The sequence below is a fragment of the Delphinapterus leucas genome, chromosome 4 (assembly GCF_059928025.1).
Source record: "Delphinapterus leucas isolate spDelLeu-1000000601 "Yukka" chromosome 4, BTC_Dleu_Yukka2, whole genome shotgun sequence".
Taxonomy (NCBI): Eukaryota; Metazoa; Chordata; class Mammalia; order Artiodactyla; family Monodontidae; genus Delphinapterus; species Delphinapterus leucas.
Genome location: NC_143132.1, coordinates 60,531,058 through 60,543,257, shown reverse-complemented (window position 1 = coordinate 60,543,257; position 12,200 = coordinate 60,531,058). Strand labels below are relative to the sequence as shown.

General features: G+C 44.4%; 1 protein-coding gene across 2 annotated transcripts in view; it reads left to right on the top strand.

Moving 5' to 3' along the window:
• The window catches only part of DRD3 (dopamine receptor D3), a 36,092-nt gene extending 24,102 nt beyond the window's left edge, over positions 1-11,990 (top strand). Inside the window, exons 4-7 of one of the 2 annotated variants that reach the window (XM_022574953.2) lie at positions 5,806-6,002; positions 10,355-10,490; positions 10,590-10,637; positions 11,779-11,990. In XM_022574953.2, coding sequence (XP_022430661.1) covers positions 5,806-6,002; positions 10,355-10,490; positions 10,590-10,637; positions 11,779-11,975 — 578 coding nt within the window. In that variant the 3' untranslated portion in view covers positions 11,976-11,990. Of the gene's footprint in view, positions 1-5,805; positions 6,003-10,354; positions 10,638-11,778 lie in introns of both variants that reach the window. The other variant, XM_022574947.2, reaches the window with a different exon arrangement.
• The last annotated feature ends 210 nt before the right edge of the window (positions 11,991-12,200 follow it).

The following is a 12,200-nucleotide window of genomic DNA, read 5'->3' as shown; positions in this document are numbered from 1 at the left end:
TAAAATTGTATGTTAGGTTGAACTCTTTATAATAGATGACATATTACTGCATGTGTCATATGTCTTTACTTATTACTGTTCAGGGTTGTAATCAAACCATGCGTATCTTTATATGTGATTCAGGGTGAATTTTGACTCCCTATAATTTTCATTGACTCTAGAATCTAAGCCTACATATGTTATAACTCCACTCTACCTCCTTCACAGAGTTCTTTTACAAGTAAGTGTGGATTAAATTGGGATAACATACATAGATGTGCCAAACACATATCACCTGCTCAAGGTTAGACTTGTTTCTCTGCTGCATTAGAGGTTAAGTAGCCAACTTATCCAACAAAGATGTGCCTGGTTAACTCAGGGTGTTCCTAAAATATGTTGTTATTGTCTTTGCGTTACTCTTTAATGCTTCCCATTATCAGTCACCAATGTCACGTTATAAACACAAACATGCGTGTGCACGCACATGCACCAAGGCGACATTCTCTAACACGACTGTAGAAGCTGACTCTGGCGCTCAAATACCATTTCAATGAGTCTAAGTGTGCTTTGGGGGTTAGTCCGATAACTAAGCCACCTTCTATATCCATGTTTCTATGAGAAAATGCCTTCTAAGTTGGAATTTGTAGTATGGGCCACTACCTACCACTGCTAGACCAAGGCAGTCCTTAACCCGGCCAGCAGCAAAGCCCCACCAACTTTTGCTGGGCCGAGTGATTCCTCTTCCTCATTCTTAGAGGCTGGCAGGGGCGGTCTTTCTCATGTGCACGCGCGGGCACACACACACACACACACACACACACACACACACACACACCTGGTAACACTTAGTCAAAATCTGACATTAGACAGAGTTCCCAGTTAAAGTCAACATATAAAGTGAAGAAGAATGAGGACCTAATGCAGTGTTGTTGCCACCAGTGAGATCATTATTGTTTCAGAAACAAAACTCAGAAAAATCTTTCCAAAAGGATTTTCAAATATAGAATTGAGAAGGCAAAAAAGGCTCATGACTTACCACGTATAGACTCACTTCTTTCTCATCTCTCTCTCTCTCTGTCTCTTACTTATAAATTTATTAATTAGGCTACAGTAGGCTCTCCATGTATTCATGTATTGTGCTCAAGTGACAGGTCCATTGTAAAAGCCCAGTAGATACTAGCTAGTGTTATTGTTGTTATTATTATTATGTATTAGAAAAGTTCCTGTGCCTCAAAATTTAACTATGCCCCTGCTCCAAGGGATATCTAAACAGTGGTAGTCCTTGCTCTGCTCTCAGGGAATTCGTAAGCAGGACTCAAGGCAGAGAAGCCCCACTGGCCTTCTCTGCCTCAGTCTGACCTTCACAGCAAAGCTTCATTATCTTGATAGATGTGGGTTCCTCCAGCACCTCTTACAGCTCTAAGGAATTTCCCAAGTTCATTCAAAAGCCCAATATAAATGACTTCTCTTGGCCATTTTTTTCTGCTCCTCCTGTGAGAAGGAGAAAAGGGCAGGATACTGCCAACAACACCTGATATTGGCAGTGGCCGGACTTTCATGAGGTGCAACACAAAACAGAACTTTCTGGCAGGGCTCTTCTTTTAAGGAAATGGGCTGCCACGTGGGACTCTGAATTGTCAGAGAATGTAACGTAGAGGAAAGTTGAACTTCAGGTTCTTCTATCTTGGAATTGCTCTTATTGCCCGAAAAAGAGTGACATGCATGTCTGGATGCACACATAAAGCAGGATCTTGGGTCACAGAGAGTTCCAGGACTGTGGGGCCTGGCTGACCCGTGTTGCCCCAGGTCCCAGCAGAGACCCAGCAGTCAGGAGCCAAATATCACATCACCAACAGCCCCTGATAGCAGCAGAGGATGGAGTGTTAGTACTAGAGGAAACCTGAAAGATCCCTGACCCTTTTATTTTACAGATAAGAAAAATAACTAGTATTTAAATTTCTGTTAAATCAGATAGCTATTGGGTTATTAAAAATTCCAGAATGGATAAGCAATAGCTGGTGACCAGGGTTTAAGAAACTTTCAAGGGCAGAAGAACTTAAAGTTGCGAAAGTCCTACCAACTGACTTAATATTCCTCTGAAACAAAGAAATGGAGGAGGGCTATTTAGATTTTAGCAATAGAACGCCTCACCTGGCTTTCAGAACCCTGCATCTGGGGGTAGGGGGACTTGGTTGAGAAGCACAAAGAGAATACTAGGCTCATCCTCGATCAAATTCATTAAGATCTCCTGTCTTTGGAAACAAATTGAGGACAAATCCTTCAATGAGCTAGAAGTTCATGAATCTCTCAACTCAACTTGCTTTTGACTTTGCCATTCACATGACTGTGGGACTCAAGTTCCCAGGCTAGCCCACGAAAGACATTTAGTGTATCACCGAGCACAGCGCCTTGAATACAGCGGGTGCTCTGTAAACTTGTGTTGAATGAGTCAGTGGATGAGTCCTCATCATCATTCTTTCCTCCTTAGCTGTTGAGATTAGTTGGGATAAACATCCCAGTCGCGGAGGATGGGGGGTAGCCTCCTGGCCTTCCCTATTATGCTCCAGCTAGTGACCGCTGATGTGCTTATGGAAAATGTTCATCTGTACAGTTTGCTCATTTATTCATCATTCATGTATTCATTCATTCAATAACGGTTATGCTGACAGCACACTACCCTTTCAGTTAAATAATCAAGACAAAGCACCTCATCTCCTGGGGAAGTCTAGCTCCTGGGGGCCCCACTGCCCTCACCACCTCCTCAGGACTCAGCAGAGAGAAGCTTTCAGAATTGGCCGTGTGTGGTGTCTCACTCTGCACTGCCCACAGGACACACACCCAGGCCAGGCCTGGCGGAGGCTGGGGCAGGGCCCCATTCACTGCCCAACCGCCTCCAGCATCACTCTGCCTGCTGTCAGGCCTCACGGGGCGCATAACATGGAGAAATTCTGGGAGAGGCTGCAAAACTCTGTCTAAGGACAGGCAGCTGTTTCTCAGGTAGGGAAGGAAGGAAGGGATGACAATGCAGGTTCAGGGACTGTACACTGAAGATCATTGATCAGCGATTTCGAAATAGCTATGTGCTCTCTCTTCACTCTGTTTCTCATACATATCCTTTCAATATTTCAACGTTTCAATATTTCAGTGTTTTTAATGGAAAAATAAATACTTGCACATGATAAAACATAAGGTATAATGAGGTATATATACAGACTTACCTGTACGTCTCCCTTCTACCCTAGATTGCCAGTCCCCCTGTCCCCTCCCTAGAAGTGAACACCCATATTCTTAAAAGATAATGCTCGGGACTTCCCTGGAGATCCAGTGGTTAAGGCTCCGAGCTTCCACTGCAGGGCGCATGGGTTCAATCCCTGGTCAGGGAACTAAGATCCCGCACGCCACGCTTGAAGCAAGTGCATACACACGCCCGTGCATGGACACATGTGAGTGTGTGTGTGTGTCCATGTTTACACAAACGGAAGCACACTATACCCACTCTGGCTCCTGGCTTTTTAAATGTAGTAGTTAATATATAAAATATAGAGGTCAGCCTCCCAAAGCCCAGAGGAGGATAGAGAAGGGTAGATGGTATATCTGCAGAGACGCATGGGGACTATCTAGCACACCAAGGATGGTGACAAGATGAATAGGGGGAAAGTGACCCTGCCACCCCTCTGACCCCCTCTCACTACAAAACGTGCTGAGGTACCTCCTCATGAGAGGAGGCATTTCAATCATAGTCAGACGCTGACAGCAGGGGAGCTGACGGCAGGGGAGGGGTGATCACTGCCAGCATGGCTCCTTACAGATTCAGAAAGACCACCAGCTGCCTCCCTATCCTTACTCCCAACCCCACTCCCCTAGAAGACCAGAAGATGCCATTTTGTTGACCACTGTTCAGAGTTTTATGAGCCATTTCCTAAAAGACGATGATATAGGCTTTGGTGAGATGACATTAATTTTACCTGAATTTTACCCCCCTACCAAGAGAATCAGAGAATTGGGAGTAGCTCATAAAGATTCTGGTGGCAGTGCCGTCATTAAAATGCCTGACTGAGCACTGAATACATGCTTTCTTGTTCATTTTGTTTTAATTCTTAGCTGTTGCTCCCTTCTCTCCCCCACAAATATTGTTCCCTATAAGTCTCTCTCCAAATTTTCATTCCAAGTGATACCTTCCCTTTCAAGTTCAAAAAGCTCGGAGGAAGTATATAATAAATAGCAGTAAAGAATAAATAGTAATCATAGTTACCATTTCATCTCACAACCACTACATGAGACAATATTTTTGTCCTTCTTTTATAGACCACGAAACTGAGGCTTGGCATGGTTAAGTAACATGCCCAAGGTCACACAGTTAGTAAATGGAGACCTGGCTCTCCCACTTCAGGCTGCCCGGCCTCTACCTACCTCCGTAGACCAAGAAGCAGAACGAGGGGACCATGTGGCCACGGCCCTCTCCCCACCAGTTCACATCTGAGGCTGCATCTTCCGAGGCCAGAGTTTGGGTTGGAGAATGCCCATCCCTTTATTAAGATTGGCTGGGTGTGCCAACACCTGTTGCTGACAGGACGAAGTGCAGATTTGTCGTGCCCCAATGGTAGAGGGAGGTGGAGAGTCAAAATCATAGAAAGAGCATTGGTTTGGGGGTCAAAATGACTGGAGGAACACATCCAGACTGTGTGTTGTTAGGCCACTTACTGAATAGCTCTGAGCCTCAGTCTGCTCATCTGAGAATAGAGACGGTAATGGCACCTGCCTACCTCATGTAGCACATTTATTAGGTAAGATAATGTGTCTAAAGCCCTTGGAATCACCTGGAAGATATTAGTTTCCTTCCACTTTCTTTTTCAAGATGGGGCAAGTTGTAGGCCTCACTTTGGCTACTGGAGGGTCTCAAGATCTGCTAGTGAAGAAGACAAAGCTGCAGGGCCCCCTAAGGAGGAAGGGCAGGAGCGTTTCAGGACATAAAGCAAGGACAAGGATGTGCCTCCATTCACATTGCCCATGATGACAGTAGGTTTACTGGCCCTTTTCCCATCTCAACCCTGAGCAGTACTGGGATTCGCCGAGAAATAGACTTGCCTGTATTCAGCCACCACCTGCCCGACAACTCAGCTTCAAAACCGGGGACCTGGCATTCTCAGCAAAGAAGCCTTCCTCCTTTCTTTCATTGCATGCAACAATCCTCTGATGCCTCCACACAGGCAGGCCCTTTTCTGGGGGCCGCATCCCTCCTGGGAGCCTCTGCTCTGCCGCTCTGTGACACCCCCCGACCCCCGCCTCCCAGGCCGCGTTCCTCTGTGACGCTTAGCGCAGCATACGGAAGGGATCGTCTGTCTGTCTAGACTGGGAGCTCCTTCAAAGGAGGACACTGTGTCTTATTCATCTTTGCAGCCCCATTGTAGAGCAGTGTCTGGCATGTGATCATCGGTAAATTTTCTTTTTAGTGAACTGTGCGTGACATCGGAATGAATTAGACCTCCTACTCTCAGCGAGAGGACGACGTAGGTGTCTGAGATGGCACCCTCACGAGTTAACAATCAGGCCATGTGTGCTAACTGCACAGTAAAGGGCTGTGGGGCACAAAGGAAGTAAGAGTCGCTCCTGACTGAGAAAATCAAGCAAGGAAGCCTCCACGGAAGAGGCAGCACATAGACCAGGACATGATGAGGGGGTAGGTGGGACTGGCCAGTGCTTCTCAAAGCTCCACTGTGGATTCGATGGTGGAGACACCACACATGATGTGAGGTCATATTTTGTGCTCCCCACCGAGGTCCCATACTTGGCCAACTACTTTGCTCTCTCCCCTTCTCTCACTCACAGGAGACCCCAGCATCTGCTCCATCTCCAACCCTGACTTTGTCCTCTACTCTTCAGTGGTGTCCTTCTACCTGCCCTTTGGAGTGACTGTCCTCGTCTATGCCAGGATCTACGTAGTGTTGAGACAGAGGAGACGGAAACGGATCCTCACTCGACAGAACAGTCAGTGCATCAGCGTCAGGCCTGGCTTCCCCCAACAGGTAAGCACCCTGGAGGGGCAAAAGGAAGACAACACTCAGCCCCGTGGCCTCCAGCCTTGTGTCCAGCAGTGCATGCTTTTGCCTGTTCTGCCACATCGGGGACCCACATCTGATACCCACCTTTTAATCAGCAGATATTGGCTAGGCTTTAAAGGTAGGAAATCGAATCTCAAAAGTGCACTGATAGTCTTCCCTAGAGCGCACTTGACTTAGCAAGATGATAGGATAGCTTCTGGGCTTCTTCTGCTCCCCTTCAAAGTCTTTCATTGCCCCTAAATGGCCAGCTGTTCAGATGTCACACAGGTATGAAGTGTTAGTGTGAGCTTTACCATTGGCTGATGCCGGGTTTCCAGGAATGACTTTTTGGCCAGATCATTACATCAGGAATCACTGGGGGGTCCACTGAAACTTCTTGTCCTTTCTAGATCTGCCTCTGTGTTGAGGCACTACCCAGCTGAGGGAATGGGAGATGCTGATGACACATTTTACTAGGTCTTTCAAGGCTCTGAAAAGGAAGGTCACTGAAATCTTCTGATTGCTTGGGCTGTGAATTCTGCTCATTCCAGTGTCTGGCACATGCTTCAAGGTGTACTTGAAGCATGAATGGATGAATACCAATCACCTGCAATCTTCTAGGGAAGAGACAGCAGGAATATTATACAGCCTCTGCCTTCATGTAGCTTAGAATCTTAGACAAGCCGATAAAACACACCTCCACCGAAAATTAATGAGCAGCCCAACACTGACTGGGACGTTTGCCAAATGTGAGATGAAGACAACTAAGCATCTAAATACTAAATGCTGGAGAGGTTATGAGAAGATAAAGGTCAGTATGCTCCAGAAAGGCTTCATAGAGTAAGAATTGAGTTTGATGTTGAAGGACGGTACACGTTGGATGTCTAGATCAACCTATAATGACTTGAATGAGAATCAGAACCTCAAACTCAAAGTCCCAAGACTTGCGTAGAGCAAAAATATTGGCCCCTGCAAAATAGGAGGTCAGGACCCGAGATGGAGGATATGAACACACTGTATTCAAAGCATTGTCACCTATATGGCCCAACTATGTAGAGCTTAACCCACAACTGTTTTTCCTTCAACCCACCCTAGTCTTCCTGGCTACGGTTGCATCCTATGTGACAGTTTTTCAATAAGGGCCAGATTTCCATCAGATGCCATGGGGAAAATGGTGAGTAAGCCATGCCTTTGACTGTAGGAAAAGAATAAGAGACCCTTTCTCAAGTCATTGGCTTGACTTAATTCCGCTTCCACCCCAAAATCAAATTTAGCGCCAAGCTCACACTTGCATCTGTAATAAATAACAGATCTGAGACTGCCTGATTTGAGCTTCAGAATAGGCATTATCAAATAATATTCCAAAAGCATAGGACTGTTGAGGTAGATCCCAATGACCAGAGCCAATGACTCTTGGATGTGTTGTGAAGATACCATCCAGAACAACCTGCATTAGAGGAAACAGGGCATCGCTGAAACAGACATGGGCAGATCCAAGAAACGCCGAAAAGGGAGACTAATGGGAAACCTTCAAGTGCCGTATTTGCCATTAAATATGGGGAAAACCGAGACAATTTCATAGTCACCCTGATTCTTATCCTTCCAATTCAAACCAGCCCCAAGAAAGCCAAGTGCTGCATGGAGCCTGAAGGTGTTAGATAAAAGACCAGTATTCCTCTCCCTGAGCTCCACAGCCAAGTAAATATTAGGAATGAAGCTTCAAAAACCCATAATGATGAATGTCTAAGCCTTGTCTAATCTCCGTATAGTTAATTAACCACTTTTACATGGGCCGGATGTAGCTGTTACAGACTCTTGCTGTAAATGATTTTTTTTAATAGATAAGAGATTTAAAGTCCAAGAAGGCTCCAAGGCCAAAAGAAGGAAAAGTGTTGACTATGGAGGAGAGATGGAAGAGTCAAGAAGCTGGCATTGCCTGGAGTGTGGAGAATTAGGTTCTGTCCTGCCATCTGGGAGTGGAGGGCTCTGCCAGGCAGATCCAATGCAATCCAATGTTTCTTCATGTCAGTCATGGAGGTGGTGATAAAAGTTTGCAGAGAGAGCTGAAAAGCACACTCATCAATATAGAATCTTGGAAGAATCACTTTCCTTCTACATGACTGAATTTCCAAATCTGTGAAATGGAGACAAGCTGTACTAGATCAGTGTTCTCAAATAGGAGATTTCATAAATTTTTTTTTTCCTTTGGCTGTGCTGGGTCTTCGTTGCTGTGTGGGCTTTCTCTAGCTGCAGCGAGCGGGGCCTACTCTTCGCTGTGGTGCATGGGCTTCTCATTGCAGTGGCTTCTCTTGTTGTGGAGCATGGGCTCTCGACGCACAGGCTTCAGTCGTTGCAGCACGCAGGCTCAGTAGTTGCGGCACGCAGGTCCTAGAGTGCAGGCTCAGTAGTTGTGGCGCACGGGCTTAGTTGCTCCGCGGCAAATGGGATCTTCCCGGACCAGGGATCAAACCCATGTCCCCTGCATTGGCAGGTGGATTCTTAAGTACTGCGTCACCAGGGAAGTCCCAAATCTGAGATTTCATAAGCACTCTCAAAAATTTGTCCCTAGTCCTTTAGTTTCAGAAATAATGCATCTTTTAGAAGATCACTAGATGCCAGCTCAATCATAAAATATAATCTTGGTTACAAATGGTCATTCAGATAAAACATGGTATACTTACATTAATTATTAGGAAATTCCATCAAAATGAAAACCAAATTAAAAAAAAAACTATGTTACGATAGAATTCCTACAAACACCTCTGTGGAGCACAGTTTTTAAGACACTAAATAATCTTGAAGCCCACTTACATTAATTCATTTATTCAACAATGTTTCTAAGTTTGTACAGTGTACCAGCCCTGTGTGTCTAGAAAACTATGATTCCTTGAACTAAGGAGAGACTAGTGAAAGTTCTTGGTTGCTGACACTGACTAACTTACGTCAAAAAGGAATTTACTGGAAGGATATCAAGTAGCTCAGACTCAACGAGAAGGCTGAAGGACAGCTTCAGAAGATACTGTTCATGCCTAAGGAAGAATCTGGTTCAAATACCTAGGACACTGAACATTGACTGTCACCACTGCTAGATGAATTCTGAAGTCTCCCTGCTTCATGAGCTCTAATTCAAGGTTGTAGGTGCGAATCTCCAATTGGCTGGGCTTGGTTCAGGTACCAGAGTTCTAGCTGCCCAGTGGGGAGGTCGGGGAAAGTGAATATCTGGCTTTTATGGCTTTGCTAAGGGTGCTGGGGAGTCCTGCCTTCTACTCAAGATTGACACAGCATCTGATTTTTCAAACATGGAAAGAAGCTCAGACGTTGGCACACACACGTCCTCCCAAAATACCAGAAACTTTCACATATCTTCAGTTTCCTACTCTCAGAGTCTGTTCATCCCAAACCTGTTTCTTTTCATTTATTTTCTGTTTTACAAATGAGGCTCAGAGACATTTAATTAACTTGACCAGGATGCATCAACTAAGTAGGAAGCTGAGATGAAAATCCTGGGTTTTTAAAACTTTTTATTATTGAAAATTTCAAAACTAAAAAAGTAGAAAGACAAATATAACTAAGCCTTCAGTAGTCATCAGGCAGCTCCAGCAATTATCAACTCATGGCCCCGTCTTCTTTCAACTACACTCCCACCTACATTCACACCCCCCCGCTGGATTGTTATGAAGCAAATTTCAAACATAACAACATTTCAGCCAAACATATTTCTCTAAGACTCTCTAAAGGATATGGGCTCTTTTATAAAACACGTAACCACAATACCACATCCCACTAAAAAATTTAATAATAATTCCCTACTATCATTAAATATCCAGTCAATGTTAAAATTTCCCCAACTGTCTTACAGATTTTTTATAGTTGGTTTATTTGAATCAAAATTCAAATAAGACCCATACCTGGTAAGTGGTGGTGGCGTTGTCACTGCAATTTATCTGTTGAAGAAACTGAGTCATTTGCCTTATCATTTCCCACTTTCCAGATTTTTCTGCTTACGTCTCAATGGTGCCATTTAACATTTTCCTCTGTGTATCCAGGTCATTCTACCTTAAAAAGGCCAGGCTATAATTGTATTCTGCCCTCCTCAAGGGATTATTGTGACTCTCAAATGTTCTTTATGTGGTAGGTGCTTTTGAGTTGTAAAGGCGGAAGCAGATTTTGTTTACCTTAACTTCCCATGAGCCCACCACTCTCAGATGCACCCTCTGTAGGTTTCACACAATGATGGCTCCTTCTTCCTTCATTGCATTCTGTTTCCCTTTCAGGAACATTCAGAAGATAAACAATATCCCCAGAAATGTCAGGACCCTCTCTTGTTACACCTACAGCCCCTCTCCCCTGCTCAGACACACATGGAGCTGAAGCGCTACTACAGCATCTGCCAAGATACTGTCTTGGGAAGACCAGGCTTCCAAGAAGGGGAAGGAGAGTTGAAAAGGGAGGGGAGGACTCGGAACTCCCTCAGCCCCACCATGGCACCTAAGCTCAGCTTAGAGGTTCGAAAACTCAGTAATGGCAGGCTGTCGACATCCCTGAAGCTGGGCCCCCTGCAACCTCGGGGAGTGCCACTGCGGGAGAAGAAGGCAACCCAGATGCTGGTCATGGTGCTTGGTGAGTCAGGTTAAGTTGGGATGGGTTGGATTACGTTGAGTTAGGTTGAGTTCAATGGAGCTGGTGGAGGATACTAAGGTAACCATATTTAACAGAAATTGGAAATCCAACGACTGTAATATTTATAAATGTTTATAATGTAAATGAAAAGAGTTTGTGAATAAATCTTAACTCTGGTGGAAATTCAAAACACCTAGACTGAAATTTATGAAACCGAACAAGTCACATAATTGAGCTGTGTTTCGTGTCTATCACTTGGAATTATAATGGATAAATAAAATAATAAGTAAGATAATGATTCATTAAAAGCATCTAGCACATACTGGATATTTCCTACCTGCTTACCTATTTTAAAATATTAAGTGAAAAATGTGAGGATGCCAAAAGACTACTGTCATATGGTATTATAACATCTAGATTATTTTAAATACAGAGAAAAAAAGACTGAAAATTAATTCACTCAGATGTCAAAAGTGATTGATTGTCTTTGTGTGGTGGGTGATTATTTCACTTCTTTCTACTTTTGCATATTTACCCAGTTTTCCATACTGTATAAAATCAGGGCTGGTTTTTATAGTAGAAAAATATAAATTTATTTAAATAAAGAAATTAAAAATTGATAAGTTGTGGTACCATACAGAGTTAGTGACGGTGAACATATCCTGTTCACTGTCATAGACAAGCCCCAAACTACTCATGTCTTAGGGACTTCTCATGTCCAGGGAACCTCTATGTTAATCCCCTCAACAACCTTAACTATATGAATTGCATCTTTAAGGTCTTTTTTCCTATCAGTGCCTAGGAACATGTCTTGCATGGATAGACATAAAATAAATATTTGAATTGAATTGAGAAGTAGAAAAGACTAGCGAAGGACTATCTAAAGATCAAACCAGAAAACTGATTTAGGAGCAAAGGCTTGGGATGAATCAAAGATGTTAGCATCTAGTTTTCTCACCTAAAAAAAAAAAAAAGTGACTAATCACACCTGCTTCATAGGGTTGGTGTAAAAATTAAAAGGGTATGTGAAACTTCCAGCGTAGTAGCTGCCGTAAAGTAGACAACTGTGACTCATTTCCATGTTACAACAAAGGGAGTAAACAAATCCCTGACCCAGTTTTTCTCTTCCTTTTCAACCTAGGGACCTTCATTGTCTGCTGGCTGCCCTTCTTCTTGACCCACATTCTCAATACCCACTGCCAAGCATGCCACGTGTCCCCAGAGCTCTACAGTGCCACCACGTGGCTGGGCTACGTGAACAGCGCCCTGAACCCTGTGATCTATACCACCTTCAACATCGAGTTCCGAAAAGCCTTCCTCAAGATCCTGTCTTGCTGAAGGAGGAGGGAAGACTCCCTGTGCCCACCTTTAGCTGCCAGGCCACCGGGCCACTGGCCAGGGCCTGCCCAGAACACACAGTGCGATGTCTGCTGGCATGTGGCAGGAAGAAGATTCCCGAAGGCAAGATGTCCCTGAGTAGCAGGTGTAACGAACTGCTTCCTCCAGAACAGACAGTTCTACCTCCCCAGCTAAACTCCGACTTCACTCTGGCAATCTTCAAGT